The sequence below is a fragment of the Ascaphus truei genome, chromosome 3, assembly GCF_040206685.1.
Source record: "Ascaphus truei isolate aAscTru1 chromosome 3, aAscTru1.hap1, whole genome shotgun sequence".
In the NCBI taxonomy this organism is placed as follows: Eukaryota; Metazoa; Chordata; class Amphibia; order Anura; family Ascaphidae; genus Ascaphus; species Ascaphus truei.
Window position 1 is genome coordinate 79,872,333 of NC_134485.1, and position 21,752 is coordinate 79,894,084.

The following is a 21,752-nucleotide window of genomic DNA, read 5'->3' on the forward strand; positions in this document are numbered from 1 at the left end:
AGGAATTAACTGTGTGCATGTGACAGCCCCTTCCCCACCCTCAGCACAGAGCAGCAGCAGCCCGGGGAGGTAGGCTGATCAATAACCCCGGTCAGCAGCCCTGAGAAATCCTAATGAAACCCTGAGCCCAGAAATGTCAGGCTCAAACCTGAGACTTTGGGTCAAACCCGAAGAGGTGGTATTAGGGTTGCCAGGTGGTGTCTACAAATATACTGGACACAATGGTTAAATTGTGACAGGTGCAATGCTCAGGAGATACAGATATACACACACACACACACCTACACACCTCACCTCTCACCTCCCACCTCCATGCTATTTAATCCTCTCTTTGCCCCTCTTCCCCCCCAGACTCCTGACACCTCCTCCTGATTGGCTTCTGCTGTGTAAAGCAGCCAATCAGGATGGAGGAAACTGCCCAGCCATCTAGAAACAGCCCTGCTCTCTCCATGCTCGGGGAAATCCCACCAAGCCAGTCAGGTCACGATGCCCAGAAAGGTAATACCACACAGTACATGTCCAGTATTACAGCTATTTTTTTACTGGACATATTGTCCAAATACAGGACAGTCCGGTTCAATACCGGACACCTGGCAACCCTAGGTGGTAACTCTACTAGAAGAACATGCAAAGCACTGCGCAGCTTGGCTGGGATTCCACCTTTAATTCCTGTCGCACAAGCATTATAGGATTTGTATCCCCACTTCTCATTTATGAAGAATGACGTGTGTAGACTATTGCCTAGTTTTGGCAGTAAAACTGATCTGTAGATTGGCATTTTCATACTGTGCCTCTGTGTAAATTTGCATCAGCTTGCGATTTGCAGGGAGAATAAGGCAGGTTTGCAGATACACTCATAGATACTTTGTCTTTGCTTAATCTTTTATTGGGGTGATTGTAGAGGACAAGTCAGGAAGGAGTTAGCAGACACACATACTGTATTAGAATGAGATGTACTATACCGTTTCAAACAATTTGATGCAGGCACATGCAAAACAATTAATTTTGGAGGCCTGCTTATTGGGGGCCATTTTATAGAGCTTAAAGCAGTAATCCTGCCATTTTGATCCCCTTTTTATTTACATGATGGGAACCAGGGAAGTTAGACTCTATTTTCAGCTCCGGTACCCCCCAGTTCCCAAGAAACTTCCCTGTGAAGAAACAAGCTTTACTTACTGGTTTGTTTGTTTTAAGGGAATTTAAATGGCTGTCCAACACGAATCCGCAACTGATGACCTTGTGGCTTCCTATTGGCTAACGACACCCACGAGATTTGAACAGTTTATTTTGTTTTCCCCGAAGGGGTAGTGACACCAGTAACTTAACTGGTAAGTATCTCAGGAACTGGCGCTGAAAATAGGTCGGTTCATCTTTGGGGAACGCACCGGTTCTCATCCTGTTTTCTCAAATGCTTTCTGAGGGTATTTGTGCCTTTAATATCTTTGCCCTTTACTAAATCTCTGGGAGAGTGCAGCATCTTTCGGACTCAATGCGGTTTATATCTGGTAAGATCTGTGGCTCATCTAGAAGGGCATGGATGGATATACAAGGTACCCCAAAATCAATATCCTTAGAAGGGTTGGCATGGAGTGAGGAGATTTGAAATTGATCAGACCTTGGGAAACCTGGAGCCTGTCCTACCTAAATGAGCAGATTGGACAAATGAGGTGTCCTGTACTGCCTCTGAAACAGAAAGGTACATTGTTTCCCGCAGTAATTAATAACTTGGACATGCAGAACAGTGTCTATGGATAATAAATGGATACAGTAAGTCTCAGCAGCTGTTTTCAGTAGCAGCTCAGAATCTCAACTGGGAATAATGACTCTCATACAGCATGTGCCACCACACTGCTAGTTACTTTCCAAGTATTGCTCATCATAGCTAGAATTGTCATGGATGAGTGATGGGCAATTAGCCACAAACATACCTGCTAACTGTCCGAAATCCAAAACCACATTAACCGTGCGCTTGTAATTCTAGTTGACTTTGCTGTCCTGTCCCCCATCCACCTTTCACTGCATGATGACACATAGGTATGTATTCCTAAGATTTAACATAACAAAAACCCCAACCAAAGTGATTAGCATCATATTATACTGTATGTTGTTCGTGGCCAAATTAAAATGGCACTATCATTTTATTTGTCAAATTAAAAAAATTTCAGAAAGCACCCAGTGGTGTTCTATTAAAAAAATAAAGATTGATATCAAGTACCGTGATATAAGTAATAACAATAGTTATAATTCCAGAAACCAGTAAGGGGTGTATGTTCCCTGGTATTTTCCACAATGCCAGTTTAACTTGCGCTTTGAAATATGTATCAGAAGAGCTATTAAATGTTTAAAAAAACAAATATAGCCTTATATATTATATTCCAAAAATTTAAATACATACTGTACTTTGCTAAGTGGAAATGCATCTTTAACAACGTGTAAAATATATGACACAGGGGAAAATATTGACACTGCTGCCTGAAACGAGAGAACCACTAATTGTAAGATGTTATAATATTGATTCTAAAATGTAATAATGCACCTTGCATCAGTACTATCGACATGCCCATATCTGAAATCCATGCGTTATGAAACTGTTTTCTCAACAACAAAAGTGTTGGATATTTAGAGTGTAAAATTGATAAATGAAGAGACATTTTACTTGTAGGTTTTAAAGGAGCAATCCAACCACTGTATTTTTTTTTTTTTACCTGTAGATACAGTAGGTTTGAAGCAGGGGGTCTGTGGAACTGACCCTGTTAATTTCAACTTCCTTCTCAGGACCCCCTGTTCCCAACAAATTTACCTCCCCATGGGGTGCTGGTATCTCTCTTCTCTTTAAAGGTCCTGGTCTCGTGGACCAATAGGAAACCGCTCCGAGTGACATCACTGCTTCCTATTGGTCCGCAGGATGTGAGAGCTTTGAAGACTCCATTACATTAACCCCAGCCGGAGATTCTACCGGCACCTCCTACGGAGGTAAGTATATCGGGAAGCAGGGGGTCCCCGGGGCTGAAATGAATGGGGTTCAGTTCCGCGGACCCCCTGCTTCAATCCTATGTTTAATTTCTTTTTATAAACTGCGCTTGGATTGCCTCTTTAAGACTAGCTCAAGACTACATATCTACAGAACCTATTACTATATATTATATTAATAGTACTGTAGTCTTGCCATGAAAAACTGTTATTTTATTTTCAGCAACTTATGCATCTGTCTACAAATATACTAGGTGACAGGCTTCACCGATGGTCTGAAAAGAATGGTGAACTTTTCTTTGCAATGTTTTTGAACGAGGCTAATAACCTATTTTTACGATTAGCCATGTTCCAGTGTAGGGTTCGTGCCGCTGCATGTCACCTCCTTTTAGTAGACATTCATTTTACATCATCTCGTACATCAGAACCTCTGCAGCCAGAATATATGACATCACCTGAATCTGCATTATGACGTGATTACCACAGACATGTACCTTCAATTATTTCCCTTGGTTAGCCCCTCGTAATGCTAGGATAAATTACAACACATGGCAAATAACTGTTAAACAGCTCACTCCATTTGGAAAGGGTTTAACACTGTCACAGACCTGCAATGCACCGTTTTAAGAAGAGGGCACTGCAGACTCTGGCAGCAAAGAGGTTAATGTAGGTAAGTAGGGATGTCCTGCTGAAAAACAGAGCGAATTTCGGAAAGCCCCTCATTTGCCCTTTCACTACCAGAGGCCATTCATTGCCAGGTTTCAACCTGATCTACAGAATCTATGTTTTATGGAATACTGAGCCTTCAAAATAGCCAGTGTTCCTTTAATGCTTTGGTGTCCTCCTCAAAACTCACTTTCCTCCCCTCTGTTTATCCTTTTTATTCTCGGAACTATTGCTTTTTTGAAACATCCAACTTTGAGGCATATCATTTTTTTTAGCTACCATATCCTTCACATTTCTTCACTGCACCTGCAGCTTTCACTTTGAAAACAGTTCACATTTTCCATTCCCGAAAAGACTTTAAAAATTGTTATTTATGGACTCGAAGCTGAAATTTTATCTGACTCTAAATTAATCAGAAAGCAACTGAGTTTATAAAGCCACCAATAGGAAAAGGTTAGGCATTCATATTCGATGCTTTCTCCATTAAAACTGTGGATTGCGCATTTAATCAGTGGGCAGGAAACCATTATTTCTTATGAAAGAGAAAAGTCATAGCTGCATAGACACACACATTCCCACTGGCTATCACTTTTTTGTCTCTATTATGTACTTCTTTCAATCTCATACACCCACATCTCAGCATCAACATCTTGATTGCTTTGTGTATGTCCAGTAGTTGCTTACCGTGTTTATAAAGAAGGGACAGAAAAGCAGTTGGTTTTCATTCAGTATGTTACTTTAGGTTGTTTTGAGATTCCTTTATTGCAGTCCTGGAGTGCAACGAATAAGTATTTCAGTATAAAAAGCAGAAGAGTAAAATGTGAGGATAAAAAAATAAGTCATGCGAGTTTTCTGAGCCAGAATGGCAAAAAAAAAAAAAAGAACAGCTGAAGTTTCTGTGATCCTGATTTTTTGGAGTAATTTCTATATTGCCTTGAACATTTTTATTTCTACTGTAAGTAGCCACAGTTACGTCATGGTAAATTGCTTTAATTTTTCTATACTTCAGAGTCTGATATATGCATGGTGGTTATCTGAAGATATAGAAAGGATTTAGGGGCTGATTTTCTGTTTTGATCCTGTTTATTTGATGAAACTGTCTGGATATATTGTACAGTAACATTCTTTTCTGTAAGTAAGCACTGTATTACTTCTGTATAGACAAGTATTGTCTTGGGCTGTAATTGAACTTTGAATGTTTTTTTAAGAGAGTAACTGCATTTTCAGACACATTTTGCTGCAATTAGTTCGTGTGTGCTAATCATATTTTTTCCTAGTAAACAGGGGCCAAAGACTGCAAGTAACACTTGAAACGATTTGTGGTGGTGGCAGCGAGTTAAGACCTATAGTGTGATGGTTTGAGTGGAGATATTATTAATTTTAGGGACCCTGCGAGGAGATACGTGAGTTAGCTGGATAGCTGTGTATTAACCCTGGTCACATACACAAGTCACACGTTCGCATGTGTGCCGTTCGTGACAAGTCTCTTATAATCGTTGACTTTTTCTTTTGTTATGTGCAAGTTAACATGCTGTATTTATCTGATTAAGAGTTTTGCGACTAGTTTAACGTTTCTCACATACATTGCAAAAGGGAGGGGATAGTGAAACAGTGGCACTCAGAGTAACAGCAGTGGGACCGAGTCATTAATCTGCAAGTTTGGCTTACAGAATCGCCACAAAACCTACCTCTCCCTCAACTGCACAATCTTGCAGGCCTGCAGGAGGTGAGATCTCTGGATGAGCAGTTTTTTGCACAGTGCAATATCACGGAATATTGAATAGAATGTGATTTACCTCATTTTGTAAGATTTCCTAATTGGCATACAGTATAAGATTTGCACCGCCAAACCAAATTACAACCTAAAATGCTGCTTCTGCACAGTTTGGACATGCAAGAGCCGTTTAATGAATTCAGCAAGATGTTTCCACATGGAAATGCACATTTTTCACACGGAAACGCCTGTCCCGCAGTTTAATAAATAGGCCCCTATAGATAAAAGTGGACCTTAAATGTATATTTATACAGCTTTTCCCAAAGTAGTTAATGATATTCGACTTAAACATATATGATATCTTCACTAGCCTATATTCCAATGAGGCTAAAACCTGTTGTAAGGTGAACTTAACATATATTTATTTTTTAATCTGCAAAGTTAGAATTGCTAATATATCTCACACTGATGAGACCCAAAAGGCCGAAACAGCTGTCTGTCAGTATGTTTCACTTCTTTAACCCAGGCTGTGCTGAAAAGCTGTGTAATACGGCAGGCATAAGCCTATAGGGTTCTACTTTAAAATGGATAAGAAAGAAAGAGTGACACACTACTCATTTGCATGTGATTACCCAGAATCCCTGGCTGCAGTGGAAGCACTGTTTACTTAGGCCAGGTCCCCGCTGGCTACTGCAGCGCCCGCTGTTGCAGACGCTTCAGGGACAAGAGCCGCCCCACAATGAGGCCGGGGCCGCTGCGAGGGGGGGGGGGCCGCCACGCTGCATCGACAGAAACTCCTGGTTTCAAGAGAATTGAGTTCAGGACTCGCAACAGCGATACGCCACGCCCCTGGCGGTTCAGCCAATGAGGGCGAACCTGCCGGGCGACATCACGGCCGCTCCCCCGTCACGCCCCCCGTCTTTCCCCCTGCAGCTCACTGCATACCGGGGGACTCGGCTGCACGCACCGCCAGCCTCGCAGGAGCGTGCAGCGGGGCCGCAGCCTAAGTGATAATGGGGAAAGACAGGGCTGCAGACAAGTGGTATTTGTATTTACTTGTATGTTTAAATATTGACAAGAGCAAGAGGCAATTTGGTTGCCGGTTCATGTTATCACTATAACAAAAATCTGATATGTCTTGATTTATCTCTTATTATCCTGGGTGGAAAAGTCAGTCCTCTTATTCCACTCAGCTCTGTGCAGGTCTGAGAACCCAAGAAGGACCACAACGTGAACTGATTATTGTGCAATTAATGGATAGGCAAAACATTAAACAATCTGAAAACCAATCATTCTAAAAATGAGCAAGGCTGCTTTCCTGCAAGTGAAACTCTCGGAATTGGTACAAGCTCGGAACTGAAGTGAAGCCACTAGGGACTTGCTTTTCCCGTAATGGGAAAGGTTAATTCCACGTGTCTTCTGCTGGCTGACTGCATTCACCTATCAGTGCTGTGTAAATATTTATTTCCAGATAGGCTTCCTGATGTTGTGTGCTGCTGGAGGATTTCATTTGACTCCCTTTTAAAGAAAGGCTTGATGTTGCTGTAGTCCCTCCTAGAGCAAATCAACCAGTGTTGGCTTGGTGTTAACCTGTAGTAAAACTCTTAATTGATGTCTGTTTGCTTCCTGCTCAAATGCTGTTAACGTTTGTGTACCTGAAATATACAAAAAGATAAGATGAACAATTTATTTCAGAGATACAATCTCAATGTTTTGTAGTTACCCAAGTCTGTGTTATTGGTGCTTTTACTCATTAAATCCTAGACAAAGAAGTACGTTTCTTTAATTCTTCTACCGTCAATCTTTGTTTTGGCTAAAATGCTTGTCTTCATACTGTATGAAAAGTAGGCACCCAAATAAATCATGTGCACGGATGTCTCCGATTCTGCATAGAAATCAATTTCTTTTCTTTTTTTTTTCTTTCACTGATTCCAGGTTTTTTATCAGACAAACGCATATCTGTAGAAACAATCATGATAAAATATTGACTACAGAACAAAGGTGAAAACATGTAGCCAGCCATCTTAAATACAGATGTAGCCAGCCTTACCGTACCCAACGCAGCGGATGAAATGCAAAAAAGTCTAGGCGCTTGGGGTGGTCGCTTCCGCGAATGCGCTCCGGGGGGCTCATTCTTTTCAATGGGACTTCCCACAGCGTTAATCCTTCTGGGGTGCTATCGGCGCGGTCATGGGACTGCGTGCGGACGTGGCCTCGCATACTGTAGGGTTGGGTACATCTGTATAACCTATTAAAACATACATGAATACAATTGACACTATTCAACCCCCAAACGTATTGTTAAGAGTTGTTTTTAAAAATGCTTCTCTCCCCATACATTTAAGAAATATGCTGTGCAAACGATAAAATCTGCATTCGCTTTAATAAACACACAATATTCCAGCAAGCTCAAGAACCCCAAAATAGCAAGTAGCAGTTTTTGTTCATGTTCCTGTATATGACAGACCCACTGTGGTCATTCTCCCTCCAACAGAGGTAAAAGAGAATTTTATCAGGTAGTGTTAGGACCTGCAAACTGGTCATGCCGTGACGTGGCTGCAGGCTTATAACGCTTCGGCCAAAGGGTTTAACTAAATGACCCTTACTCACTGCAATACTTCAGTGCTGATATTGTCGTATGTATTTTGTCACATTGGATGTAGCGTTGGGCATTTCTGTCTTTTGTTGTATGCATTCGCTTCAATGATCAATATACAGATGTAGCCAGAGTTATTGTTCCTGGTAGCATGTTATAGTGGGATATTCTGTTATATTCTGCTTTATCGCCTTCCATTGGAAGCTCTGGGATATTCTGCATTACAACGTGATATTCTAATCAGTAGTTAAAACAAAGCTGGCTGCATCTGAGTAGCCATAGGGAGCTGTAGGAATAGTAAATGTAGGAAGAGCAATAGCTCTCTGCACAGTGCACTGCTGGCATTCTTGTCTGCATGGAAGCCTCCAAATATTATTAGGGAGATATAAACATTTTCACAATTATTTCAAGAAATTTGGATACTCTCCAAGGTTTTTGCGAAGCTTTTTATAAAAAAAATGCTTACCATTTTGCCACAAACGTTTGCCAAATTTACATGAATATACAGATATTTAAAAGCAACTTGAGCCAGTTCAGCATCAGTGCCGGAGGGACAATGTTGTAAACAAAAAGAAGCTGTCAGGCAGTCATACTATGATCGAGATTGGCCATTGTGGGGTGAGAAGAGTATCTACAGAAGGAGGACGAATAGCTGGTAGATTTTCCAATGATAAAACAGAGACTGATTTGATATGGAGAATTAGCGCATCTATTTCCCAATGCTAATGCACAGTCTTCTAAATATTTATTCTCTCCTTTTGTGTCTTATCAGTCTGCAGAGTTTTTCGAGATGCTGGAGAGGATGCAGGTAAGAGAACTTGGGCTCTGTCAGACAATCGCAAATCACCACAACTATGATACACTTTCAATCAGTAAAGGTGGTTTCACTAAAGCCCGATAAATTATACAATTCACTTTATTGGTATTTAACGCCGATTTTTCTTAATCGTCCTGTGGCCATATCACAAGCAGGGATGGGAGACCTTTTACAGTGGCAAGAGGTCAGTGTTATTTTTAACAGAGTGAATGTATTCTCTAAACTTTGATATCTGCCGATTTAGAGATGTGCGAACCTTTCGCACGCATCAGCAAACTTTGGAAATGTCACCCTTTTTTGTCCGGGAAAAAAAAGTTTGCTTTGACCCAACAGCTCGCAACTAGTTTACTTAATGCTGAAAGTCAACAGGCGTTACATTACTTAAATGTTGGGGGGCTGCTATAGTTAAAAAAAGCAAGAATAGGAGCTTTTCGTTAGAACTTTTGGTGCCGGCTTTTCACACTTTCTTGGAAAGGTCGATTGAAATAACGGCAAAGCGAATCTACTCAGGATGGCACATCTCTGCCGGTGATAACGTGCTACTGCCAAAAAATAGCACCAATGTGTATCACCTACCCCAGGCTGGCGCTAAGTTTATCTTGCATGTTTATATGATCACCACTTATAGGCTAGATAAGACTAGCCAATCTAGAAAACATGATAACAAGACATAATATTAACAACTCTTTTTTGTGTGTTTTCATATTATTTTTTATCCCTTAGCACCCCCAGGATTTTTACTATCTTATTATTGGTTTGCTTAAGTTAATCTTTAAACACCAATATTATATTTATTTTTGGGTCCTGGGTTAGCCTTTTCTATTAATATAGTGTTAGCGACTTTTCCTTTTTGTGTGTGTTTATAATATTATATATGATATTAGAAGCCCACTTGGCCAACTCATGGTCAACCGATGACTAGCTTGGGTTTCTTGGGCTACTAGAGGCTTAATATTGAACCATCTGGATGTTATGCTTTTTGTGTTGTATTGATATGGTGTTTATGGTGTATGTTAACCCTTTGGTGACGGAAGGCATTGCTTCGAAATATATTGTAGCTTGAGGCATTAGAAGTGCTAAATTCTTTCCTGCTGTAGGGGTTTGTTGGAAATTCTATTCCATAACCCTGTGGTAGAAAAGTGTGATATCTGGCGCCCATGCACACTTCCCTCCACATTTGCATTGCCTGCACTGATTAACGCACATTTGTATGATCTGTGGCTTATTTTTATCGCTGGCGCTTATTTAACGCCGAGTTAATGGAATATTTAGGTATGCAAACGAGAATGAATGTTGCAACCTAGTTTTTTTTTTTTTATAAAGAATACATAGGGATTTTGGTGGTAATCCCAGTCCTGTTTTTTTTATGCGAAATGTTGCTGCTGCTGCAATATCGACCTTTATTGAATCAAAACCTGGGACAGTATTTAATAAGCATAAGCCATTCAAATGCAAAAGGCACCTTACAACCCATTTTTATTGTGTGTTGAGGTGCTTTACGGTTTAGGGGCTAATTCTATATGTGCAAAAGTCAATGAGGAATTTTGACCAGAAACGGCCCGATTGGCTGCTTTGGCACTTACAATATATAATCAGCCCCTAAGTACTGTACCACTTAAAAAGTATAGCCCTAAATTCACTGCACAGAGTTTGTCGTCGGTACAGTATGTATATATCCAATAATAGACAAGCTGAAGGTTCTGCGTTCCCACTAATAGCTGCTGCAGGTAAAAAAACAGGCCTTTGTATTTTAGATAAACGCAGCAGAAATCTAATCCCAGTACACACACTTACTGTACAGAAATGTCTATAAATCTATGCTGAGGTGACAATTGGCCTGCAGTCCCACGGGGCTAAAAGAAAGAGAAAGAAAGGAAATTCCATGATTTAGTGACTTTCAAAATGTAGCTGACTATTGTTTTGTTTTGACATCACTGATCACTTTCTACCTTCTGAAGTTTTGGAATATAGAAGCTAGGGTATTACTTTTTAAATGCATCTAGAACATATGGATTGTATAATTGATTGAAATTTTAGGTCTATGAAAATCTTTCCAGGGCATATACTGTACTTTATTTCTCAAATAGGGTATATGTTATTTATCTATATAACCGTTTCTTCATAATTATCCACGTTACTGTTGCCTTAAAACAGTGGTTTACAACTTTTCTTTTAAACTGTGTACCCCTTGCTAGAAATTATTTGTTCCACGAACCCCTAATTAATCAATCTTATTGCCTACTCATTAGACTATTGCTAACAAAACTGTCTAACCAATCTCGGTGCCGAGCTCGTGGGAGGAACACTCGCTTATTGAGGCCTCAAACTACACCTCAGTGTGTGGAGACAGCATGGGTGGTATATCTGTCAATTACTGTGGCAGTTTACAAAATCACGCCCCACAATGCCTTGCCGCTGTGGATGCAAAGCATTCTGGGGAGCAACTTGGATGCTTCTGCTGTAATTGACAGCTATACCACCCATGATAAAGTGTAGTTTGGATCTTACTGAAGTGTGCAGCCCCACACGAGCTCAAAAAGCCTCTGTACTCCCTGGGATCCGCAATTACGTATTTTTGGGGGGCGAACGCCATGGAGACACCATGTAAACCCCTGTTGGAAATCACTGACTTAGAAGACTGAGAGATATTGCTTTTCCATACCAGTTTCACGGAGATATCCAGATTCTTGAATACACTGGCAATTATTCAAGATTTACAAAATGTTAGACCAGATGCAGTAATGTCATCGCTGAACTGTGCATGCTCAAATTTGTGCCATGATTACCGAGCCAATATTGTTCTCAAAAATGGTAGATGTCTACCACCATTCTGTTTGTGTTCATGTTAACACAGGGTATTGAAATGTATGCAAAAACATTTAGCATTCCATCTGAATGCCATACAACACGCTATTCAAAGAACGTTACCATTCTCTCATTCCGCAATATAATAAAACAATTTAATCTGATGACCCTGCCCGTGAAAATGTTAATGTTAATGCTTAACAAAGTTTAGTAAATGTCGTTATGTCTGTTTAGCATAAAAAAACTGTTTAAAAGACAATAGCTATTTCTATTTTACTACACTGCATACTGTTCCCATTATACTATAGTTCTATATTAGATGAAGAATCAATGAGTACTTCAGTATTAGGCAATACTATTCTGGATCCAGGGTCATGTCTGGGGTATGAATGAACCCAGCTAGCTTCAACTCAGCCCTCTTTCCAAAGCACAAGTCCTGTATATTTTCTTCACTTTATTTAGGAAAGCAGCAATAAAAACAGGCACTTGTGGATGAGATGTTTGTGTTGGAAAGGTGTATCTCTGTGGGTGCTTTGTAGTAAGGGCAGGTGAAAAGAATTGGCCTTGCCATAGGGGTGTACCATGAATGTACTCACTCTGCCAATGTCAGGAATTAAAAGACAGTGGGTACTGCTTGTGACACAGGGATAGGGGTCAGGCCATACTAACTGTCAGCAGGGACAGGGGGGGATGGGAAAGCCCATTAACTTGGAGGACTGGAGATGTTGCCAGGGCAACCAGGGGTGTGACAGACTGGAAGGAAAAAAGGCAACATAATGTATCCATTCCATCTGCACTGGGAGTGAAACTGCAAGGAAAGTAACATCCAATTACAGCTAGCAGGCAGAACTGCCAAGGAAAGGGAGGGGGGTGAAACAGAGAAGGCAGAAATGGGTATTTCTGTTCCATGACACTCCCCGTCTGGTATCTGGAGATACCACTATATAACAGATTATGTGGAACATATGTGCAATGCAAACATAACATAACAATTCAAAGGTCCATGTCCACATAGCGAGGTGATACCGGCCGGTACCACTGGCATCAAAGTCCTTTGGCCAAAACCTTCTGGTAAGGGAGGCCAGGTGGATGCACAGCTTCAGGTTTGCTGGTTGCACCACAATGTCTTTGTATAAAAGTCTCTTGCACTGTTTTTTTTCCAACTTTGTGAGAGAACAGTCCTTTTGTCTCTGTAGTTTTCTCTACAGAGTGCATCACCTCGTGGATATACCAGTCGTGGTAGTCTGTCACCCTATCACCTGGCGTTTGGCGGAAGGAGATGGCCTTTGGCTCCTTGCAGAAGCGAATCAACGCCCCTGGAAGACTGGTTGTCAAGTCTGATCCAGTGAGTAGTGCGCCATTTGGAGAGGCTTCCTGGTGCTGAGCATTGGAGCTGAACGTTACCCAGATCTGGCTGGGTTTCTGACGGTGGTGGTCACCAGATGATGGGAGGTGCCGGCATTTTTTACCTTCCTTCAGTGAAGGCGCTGGCTCTGCGTATCTGCTAAGGAATCTCTTCCGCATGAAGACCACAATTTGATTCTTGGTCTCCGGCTCCCTTTGTGGGTTGCGGCGGAGCGAAGTGAGCCTAGAGATGGCATGTTCTCTATTGTTCGGGAGCCGTCTTTTTGGTGAACGGAATGGTAGCGGAGTCACCCAACTGCCCAGTCCATCTTTGGAGAGCTCCTTGACTGTTAACCTCGGGAATCCTCTATGTTCCCTCGATGGAGTTTGCTTGTCGTCGTCCCTTGTTGTCTGGAACGCTGTGCACCGTAGGTCATTGGTGCATTCCTCTTGCACGAGAACATCTCCACGTAGTTTGGTGAAACGCTGTCAGGAGGTTATTTTCTCCCTGGACGTGACGAAGAACAGTCTCTTTTGCCCTAGTAAATCCCTTTATGAAATGTCTCTGCGGCTGTCTCTTTTTAGACGTGTCAGAGGACAGTCTTTTTGTCCCTGTGGCTTCGCCTGCGGGGTGCAATCTTTTGCAGCTGTACCAGCCGTGGTGGCTGGCTGCTTTGCCACTTAGTATTCGTTGGAGAGGAATGGCTGTATGTCTTAGCTGTGCCATTGCTCGCAGGAGGACCGTCCGATTGTTTATTTTCTTTTGGGAGATCCCTTTGTCGGTCACCTTCAGGAGGTTACTTTCTTCCTTCTGTGGAATCGCCTTGTCATCCTTAGTTGTCTGGACTACTAAGCATCCTAGGCCATTGTCACATCCCTCTGATGCGAAGATGTTTTTGTTGGTCTCGGGAGTATGACCTTGTCTCTTCTCTTCACTTGGCCTTCCTGTCACTTGGAGATGGCCAAGACACGGTTCGGAGAGAGATGTGTGTCCGCATTCTGTTATCACCGTTCTGCAGGCGTTGACATAGTCTGGTTCATGTCCTTTATCAGTGCACATGTTGCCCACTATCACCCATCCTAGGTCAAGTCTTTGGGCGAATGGTGCGTTGTGGGGTCTGTTACGCTGTTTACGGACTTTGTGCACCTTCAAGATGTCCCTACCGAGCAGCAGCAAGATCTTGGTGCCTTGTTCTACCGGCGGGATGTAGTTGGCTATTGCTCTGAGGTGCAGGTGATGACGTGCCACGTCTGTTGTGGGAATCTCGTCCATGTTTGCAGCCATATAGTTGCACTCGTAAGGGTGGGGAGAGCTATCTTCACTCTGTTATCCACTGAACGTATGACGTAGCCGCTTGCTCTTCTCCCTGTTGTCTCAGTTGACCCTGCACAGGTTCTGAGGGTGTGGGGTGAGGCATTGTCTTGTGAGTTGAATAAGTTGAAGAATTCCGTCTTCTCCAATGATCTGTTATTTTGATCGTCGAGGATTGCATACATCCGGATAGCCCTCTCAGGTTGTCCCTGGGGGTGCACTGTGACAAGGCATATTTTGGAGCAGGATATTTTGTCACTTCCTTTTCTGCAAACCTCGGTGCACTGAGACATGACAGATGTTGGCTCTCCTTCTTCTTCCTCCCCGCCATGCTCCGCTACGGAGGATGGGTTGTTGAGTTGGTGGAGTGTCAGCGCCTCTGGATGTAGAGATGTTACGTGCTTGTCACTTTTGCACACTGCACATTTGATGGCCTCTTTACAGTCCTTGGCTAGGTGAGTCGTGGAGTCGCAGCACCTGAAGCAGACTCCGAATTCTCAGAGTAACTTCTTGCGTTCCTCTAGGGACTTCTTCCTGAACCCAAAGCATCTGTTAAGTGGGTGTGGCTTCTTGTGTATGGGACATTCCCTGTTTGGGTCCCTTGGTTTCTCGTCTCCGGCGACCGACTGATCGGGAGTAGTTTGGGTCGTGGGAGACAAGTCCGTCCTGTGGACCGAGATGGGTGTTCGAGTGTTATCGTATCTCGAAACTGGTCTCTCATTCCTCAGGTCGCTTGCACTGTGTGTGGTCTGTGCACCCAAGATGAAACTGGGATCGTTCCTTGTCCTTGCCGCTTCGCGGATGAAGCTCAAGAAGAATGAGAAGGGAGGGAAGGCGACTTGCTTCTACCTTTTGTATTTGGAGCCTTGGGAAATCCATTTTTCTTGGAGGTTGTAGGGTAGCTTCTCCAAGATGAGTCTCACTCAGCGAGCTGAGTCTAGGACGTTGAGACCTGTTAACGAATGGTCTTTCCTTGCAAATTCCAGCTCTGGCAGCAGGCCCCCAAGCTCGCGTAACTTCGAGTAGTCTTTAGCTCTGATCCTGGGAAAGTTGTTGACATTTTTGAAGAGCGAATCGTCGACTGCTTCGGGGCTACCGTAGCACTCTTCTAGACTTTCCCATACTAGGTCGAGACCTACTTGGGGGTGGTTTGCGTTTGTCGTCCGAAGTCTCTTCGCATGCTCCCTGGATTCGTTTCCCAGCCATTTGGATAGCAGGTTGAGCTCTTCCCTTGCTGAGAAGCCCAGCCTCTTGATTGCGTCCTTGAACGTGAACTTCCACATCCAGTAGTTCTCAGGACGGTCGTCAAAGTTGGTGAGTCCTGTTTGCACCATGTCACGCCGGATCATGTACTTGGCCATGTCTGTCAGGCCTGAGACATTGGTGTGTTGGTTGCGTTCTGAGGTAGTTGCTGGGAGGGTCCTTGCGGTCGCCTCTTCCTTGGTGTGGACGCGTGATGACTGCTGGTCGGTGTGAAGGGCTGTGTTTTCCCGTGTGGGTGTACCTGGTTTGCGAACCTGTTGTAGTGCATCCGTGTGCACGCTGGCGTGTGGGTCACTGTTGCGGCTGTGGCTATCCCAGGTAGCGTGTACCCTTAAAGGAACGGCGTCTTCTCCACGTGAACCTAGCAAGACTTCGGTGTCTGTGAAGTCACTCCCTTCGTGTTGAGATGGTGCACTGGGGTTTACACTGAAGAGGCTCCTTACGTAGTCTTCAGTGCGTAAGACTTCGGCTTGGGCTATGGCGGCAGCAGCTTCCTTTTCTTGATTTAGGGCCTCTAGGTTAACGTCCACCTCTGTCTTTTTCCGTGCAGTGGCTGCAGCTGCGGTGGCAGCGGCTCTCTGCTCCTCCTCTTCTATGCGGGCCATTTCTAGTTTCATGGCTGCCTCTTTCTGAGCGTATGCGGCCCTGACACATGCGGCCTCTGCGGTGGCTCGCGCCTTGGTGGCGTTTGTGCTTGCGCTAGACACGTGAGATTGCGCTGATCTTGCTGACCTTGACGAGTGTCTGGATGTGCTGGAGCGCTGCGATGCGGTCTCCAGGAGGAGCTCTTTTCTCTCGCTTTGGGCGTCCGTGATGGCGGTTCACATGCGGCTGTCACGTGTCAAGTCAATATTATGCTGTAAGTCCCTTTCTTGCAGGATTTCGCCGGTGTTAGCCCTGGCCAAGTAAGTGACGTATGCTTCTGACAGCTCTTGGTAGTATGAGTGATCTATCTTTAATTGAGTTATTGCCTGCTTCAGCTATTTTACGGAATTGCCGGCGACATTGCGTATTCCAAGTGTGGTTGTTTCCCAGGCCTTCTCTAATTTAGCGCGGTGCGCTTCAATGTCAGTCTCATATTTTTCGCGGGCCTTTGTGTCTGTGTAACTATCCATTTAGGCCTTGCGTCTGCCTGCGCCTGTTGCAGTTGCGCAACGGTCTCTGTGTCTGAGTGGTCACTCACCTGTGTGATGTCTGGTGAAGATCTGAGTTCTGCCATGCTGCAGGTGTGTGTAGGCTTTTAGCCGGTGCGTGTGGCGTGCGGTCTGTTTACCTGCGTCAGCGATGGATGACTTTCTCGGATAGTGCCGGTAGGTGTCCTGCAGCGGTAAGCGTAGGGGTAGCTGTACTCACAGGTGTCTGGTGGCTCTGACCTGTGTCCTGGCGGGTGTCTGGTGGCGTGGCCCTTGGTGGTGCTGGCCGTGGGACGTGCGCAGGGTTAGGTGAGATGGTAATTCCTCACTCTCAGACTGTGCACTTGTCTGATTGCAGTGCTGCTGCCTTGTGTAAGGACTGCTTGGCTCTGTGTGCAGTGTAAACTGCTTGCTGTACTGCTGAAGGCTGTGTGCAGTGTAAGCTGCTTGCTGTACTGCTGCAGGCTGTGTGCAGTGTAAACTGCTTGCTGTTTGTAAGGCTTTTGCTGTAGAAAGTCTGTGCTCTTTGGTATAAAGCCTGCTGCTCTGTGTGGCAGTGTAAAGCTGCTCTGTTTGGGGTGCAGAGACTATTCTGTATAGTATAAGGGTTGTGAGTAGCAGTTACTGTGTGTGTGTCCCCAAGACACACGGTCTTTTTTTCACTATTCTGGATCCAGGGTCATGTCTGGGGTATGAATGAACCCAGCTAGCTTCAACTCGGTACTCTTTCCAAAGCACAACAAGTCCTGTATATTTTCTTCACTTTATTTAGGAAAGCAGCAATAAAAACAGGCACTTGTGGATGAGATGCTTGTGTTGGAAAGGTGTATCTCTGTGGGTGCTTTGTAGTAAGGGCAGGTGAAGAGAATTGGCCTTGCCATAGGGGTGTAACATGAATGTACTCACTCTGCCAATGTCAGGAAGTAAAAGACAGTGGGTACTGCTTGTGACACAGGGATAGGGGTCAGGCCATACTAACTGTCAGCAGGGACAGGGGGGAATGGGAAAGCCCATTAACTTGGAGGACTGGAGATGTTGCCAGGGCAACCAGGGGTGTGACAGACTGGAAGGAAAAAAGGCAACATAATGTATCCATTCCATCTGCACTGGGAGTGAAACTGCAAGGAAAGTAACATCCAAATACAGCTAGCAGAAAGAACTGCCAAGGAAAGGGGGGGTGAAACAGAGAAGGCAGAAATGGGTATTTCTGTTCCATGACAGATACCTTTTTTCTAACAATTAGGACAAGTTTTCAAGAGTTTTACGTTCTTCCTCATGTCAAGCAATACTGATTTGCAAATGATTCCATGAGCTCACAAGTGATATTTGTATTTGCTGTGCACTGTACGGGGAAGGTTTTTTTTAACCAACCGTAACTTATTTAATGTTTGGTTAAAATCTATCCCAGGTTCACATTGCAAAGCCAGTATAACCAACCTCACACTGACGGGACCCAAAAGGGCAAAACAGCTGTCTGTGAAGGTTTTACTGGTTATACAATTCTTTAACCCAAGTTGTGCTGAAAAGCTGTGGAATAAGGCAGCCATAAACTTATAGGGGACCGTTTTAAAATGGGTAAGAAGCAAAAGCTGACAATGTGCTCATTTGCATGTCATTACCCAGAATCCCTGGCCCCAGTGGAAGCACTGTTTTCTAAGAGATAATGGGGGGAAGCAGGATTGCAAACCTGTCTGAGAAATGTGAATCTGCTCATTTTATTGGTGGTCATTTTATTTGCGTTTAACACTGATGTAAAACCATCTAAGGCAGAGGAGGTAGAGAAGGCGTGGTAGAGGGAATAGTAAATAAACAGACAAGGCAATAAGTTGACGAAAGGGATAGTGAGAAGTGGAGAAAATGTAGAATCAAGCATACATCAGCGGTGTGAAGGGGGTGGTGGTGCAGGGGGGATACAATGTAAAATGAACAGAGAGAAACATTACAAGAAAAACTCCAAAAATCAGCATTGTCGTTTTTTTTGTCAGCGCATTATCATTTTGAGTTAAAATGTTTTCTGTTTGAGTGCTTTTAAACATTCCTTTGAAGATTTGGATTTTCAAATCACATTATGGCATGATCTGGCTGTGAGATGGGATGTCCCACTGGAGTGCTGTATCTTCCTTTTTCATGGTGTGCTATTGTGTGTCTCTGTAGGTTCATTCTGGTTTTAAGTTTTTGACAGGTTTTAATGGTTGCTGCCTTGATTCATATACAGCGGCAAGAAAACGTTTGTGAATGCCAATGATAATTACGGGAATTCCATAGTGTTTCCATAATGACCTTCTTGAATCAAAACCAGACTTTTCTTAAACATCCAATAGGGTTTATATTAACCAATTCCATGTCTTTTGAAACAAAAGTATGTCTGAATTAGACAAACAATGAGTAATGAAGAGTTAGGGTATGTGCAAAAGTAAGTGAAACCCTGGTTTTATCAGCTAAATTAAGGGGATAATTAGAATCAGGTAGTTAAATAATTAGGTAGATCTTCAGGGGTACGTTTGGGAGGCCCACCCTATATAAAGATCAGAAACTTTGTGCGTTTGGTTTTCACCATACAGATGTATTAAAACAGGGTTACAAAACAATTTCGAAGGATTTTGGGGCTCCACTAATCCACTATCAGACAGATAGTCTACAAATGGAGGAGGTTCAGGACCACAGTCACTCTACCCAGGAGTAGTTGTTCTACCAAAATCTCTCCAAGAACAAACCGACAAATCATCCAGGAAGTCACAAAGAACCCCAGAGTAACATCCAAGGATCTGCAGGCCACTCTTGCCTTGGCTAATGTGAGTGTTCATGACTCAACAATCAGAAAAACAATAAACAAGAATGCTGTTCATTGAAGGATAGCCAGCCGGAAACCACTACTCTCTACAATGAACATGAAGTTCGCCAAAGAGCACATAGATGATCCACAAGGCTTCTAGAACAGTGTTTTCTGAACAGACGAGTCAAAGTTAGAACTGTTTGGCCTCAACGAGAAACATGTTTGGTGAAAACCAAAACTGTGTTGGAACAGAAGAACCTCATCCCAACCGTCAAGCATGGTGATTGGAGTGTGATGGTTTGGGGCTGCTTTGCTACCCCAGGACCTGGATGGTTGCCTTGCCATCTTTGACAAAACCATGAATTCTGCATTGTATCAGAAGATACCAGAGGAGAATGTCAGGCCATCCGACCTTGAGCTGAAGCTGAACCGAAAGTGGATCATGCAGTAAGACAATGATCCTAAACATACAAGCTGATCTACAAAAGAATGGCTGCAGAAGAAGAAATTCCACATTTTAGAATGGACTAGTCAAAGTCCGGACCTAAACCCCATTGAAATGCTGTGGCAGAACCTGAAGTGAGCTGTCAATACAGTGAAGCCCTCAAATGTCAGAGTTGAAACAGTTCTGTAAGGTGGAATGGACAAAAATTCTGCAAAAAAAATGTGAGAAACTGACTAGCAGTTACTGGAAATGCTTTGTTGAAGTCATTGCTGCTCAAGGGGTTGCCACCAGGTACTGAATCTAAAGGTTCACATACTTCTTCACACATTGATATTGAATGTTGAATGATTTCTGTTTAAATAAATGTTGAAAAACTATCATGTTTTTGTGCAATTTTTTTGATTGGGTTATCTTTAACTAATAGGATTTAGATTTAGATCTAATAACATTTTAGGTTTGAAATACAGTATGTGAAAATCCTAAGGGGTTCACAAACCTTTTCTCACCACTGTATACCACATTTCTGGATGTGCAGCAGTATGAGCCTTTACCATTGAATGTTCTACTGTATGTCTGTGACTGCCTGTGGGATCTTGGCATATACAGGTAAACCCCGTTATAGCGCGACCCATTATAACGCGAATCGGTTATAACGCGGTTTTCACGTGGCTCCCGTTTTTTTTTTTTTTTGCACACTGCACACACTGCACACACTGCACACACTGCTCACTGCACACACTGCTCACTGCACACTGCTCACTGCACACTGCACACACTCTCACTGCACACACTGCTCACAGCACACACTCACTGCACACACTGCTCACTGCTCACAGCACACACTGCTCACTGCACACACTGCTCACTGCACACACTGCACAGTGCACACTGCACACACTCTCACTGCACACACTGCTCACTGCACACACTGCTCACTGCACACACTGCTCACTGCACACACTGCTCACTGCACACATTGCACAGTGCACACTGCACACACTCTCACTGCACACTGCACACGGCACACACTGCTCACTGCACACACTGCTCACTGCACACACTCTCACTCACTCACACACACACACACACACACACACACACACACACACACACACACACACACACACACACACACACACACACACACACATCCATATACACACACACACACACACACACACACACACACACACACACACACACACACACACACCCACACCCATATATACACAAACACACACACACACACACCCATATACACACACACCCATATACACAAACACACACACACACACACACCCCCATATACACACACACACCCATATACACACACACACACATCCATATACACACACACACACCCACCCACACCCATATATACACACACACACACACACACACACACACACACATATACACACACACACACACACATATACACACACCCCCATATACACACACACACACACCCATATACACACACACACACACACACCCATATACACACCCACATATACACACACCCATATACACACACACAGTTTCTCTCCCATATATACATACACACACACACTCTCTCACTCTACACAGATGGGGGGTGGGGGGTCGGAACAGAGGAAAGGCCGCGACCAGCACCACCACCCGCTCCCCCCTCCTCCCGCGCAGGAAGCGGGAGCGCCGGGGACAGTGGTGGGGAGAAGAAACCCCCTGCTACCACCTCCATGCAGGCAGCGGGAGCACCGGGCACGTGGGGGGGATCAGAGGTAAGCTGGAACCCGAGGGATATCCCCGCTCCCATCTCCTGCCCCGCGGGCTGTCACGCGGTGACAGGGGGAAGCGGGGACCGGAGGGACATCCCCGCTCCCATCTCCTGCCCCGCGGTGACAGGGGGAAGCGGGGACAGGAGGGACATCC

General features: G+C 43.9%; 1 protein-coding gene across 16 annotated transcripts in view; it reads left to right on the forward strand.

The window, feature by feature from the left end:
• Nucleotides 1-21,752, forward strand: part of RAP1GAP2 (RAP1 GTPase activating protein 2) — a 693,938-nt gene that overhangs the window by 576,301 nt on the left and 95,885 nt on the right. For 8 of the 16 annotated variants that reach the window (XR_012800437.1, XR_012800436.1, XM_075594386.1 and 5 more), the window contains one exon: nucleotides 8,719-8,754. The exons of the other annotated variants lie outside the window; for them this stretch is intronic. Coding sequence is in view for 6 of the 8 variants with exons in the window: in XM_075594386.1 (XP_075450501.1) it covers nucleotides 8,719-8,754 (36 nt within the window). In the remaining 2 variants the exon portion in view is untranslated. The remainder of the gene's footprint in view (nucleotides 1-8,718; nucleotides 8,755-21,752) is intronic. 16 annotated transcript variants of the gene reach the window in all.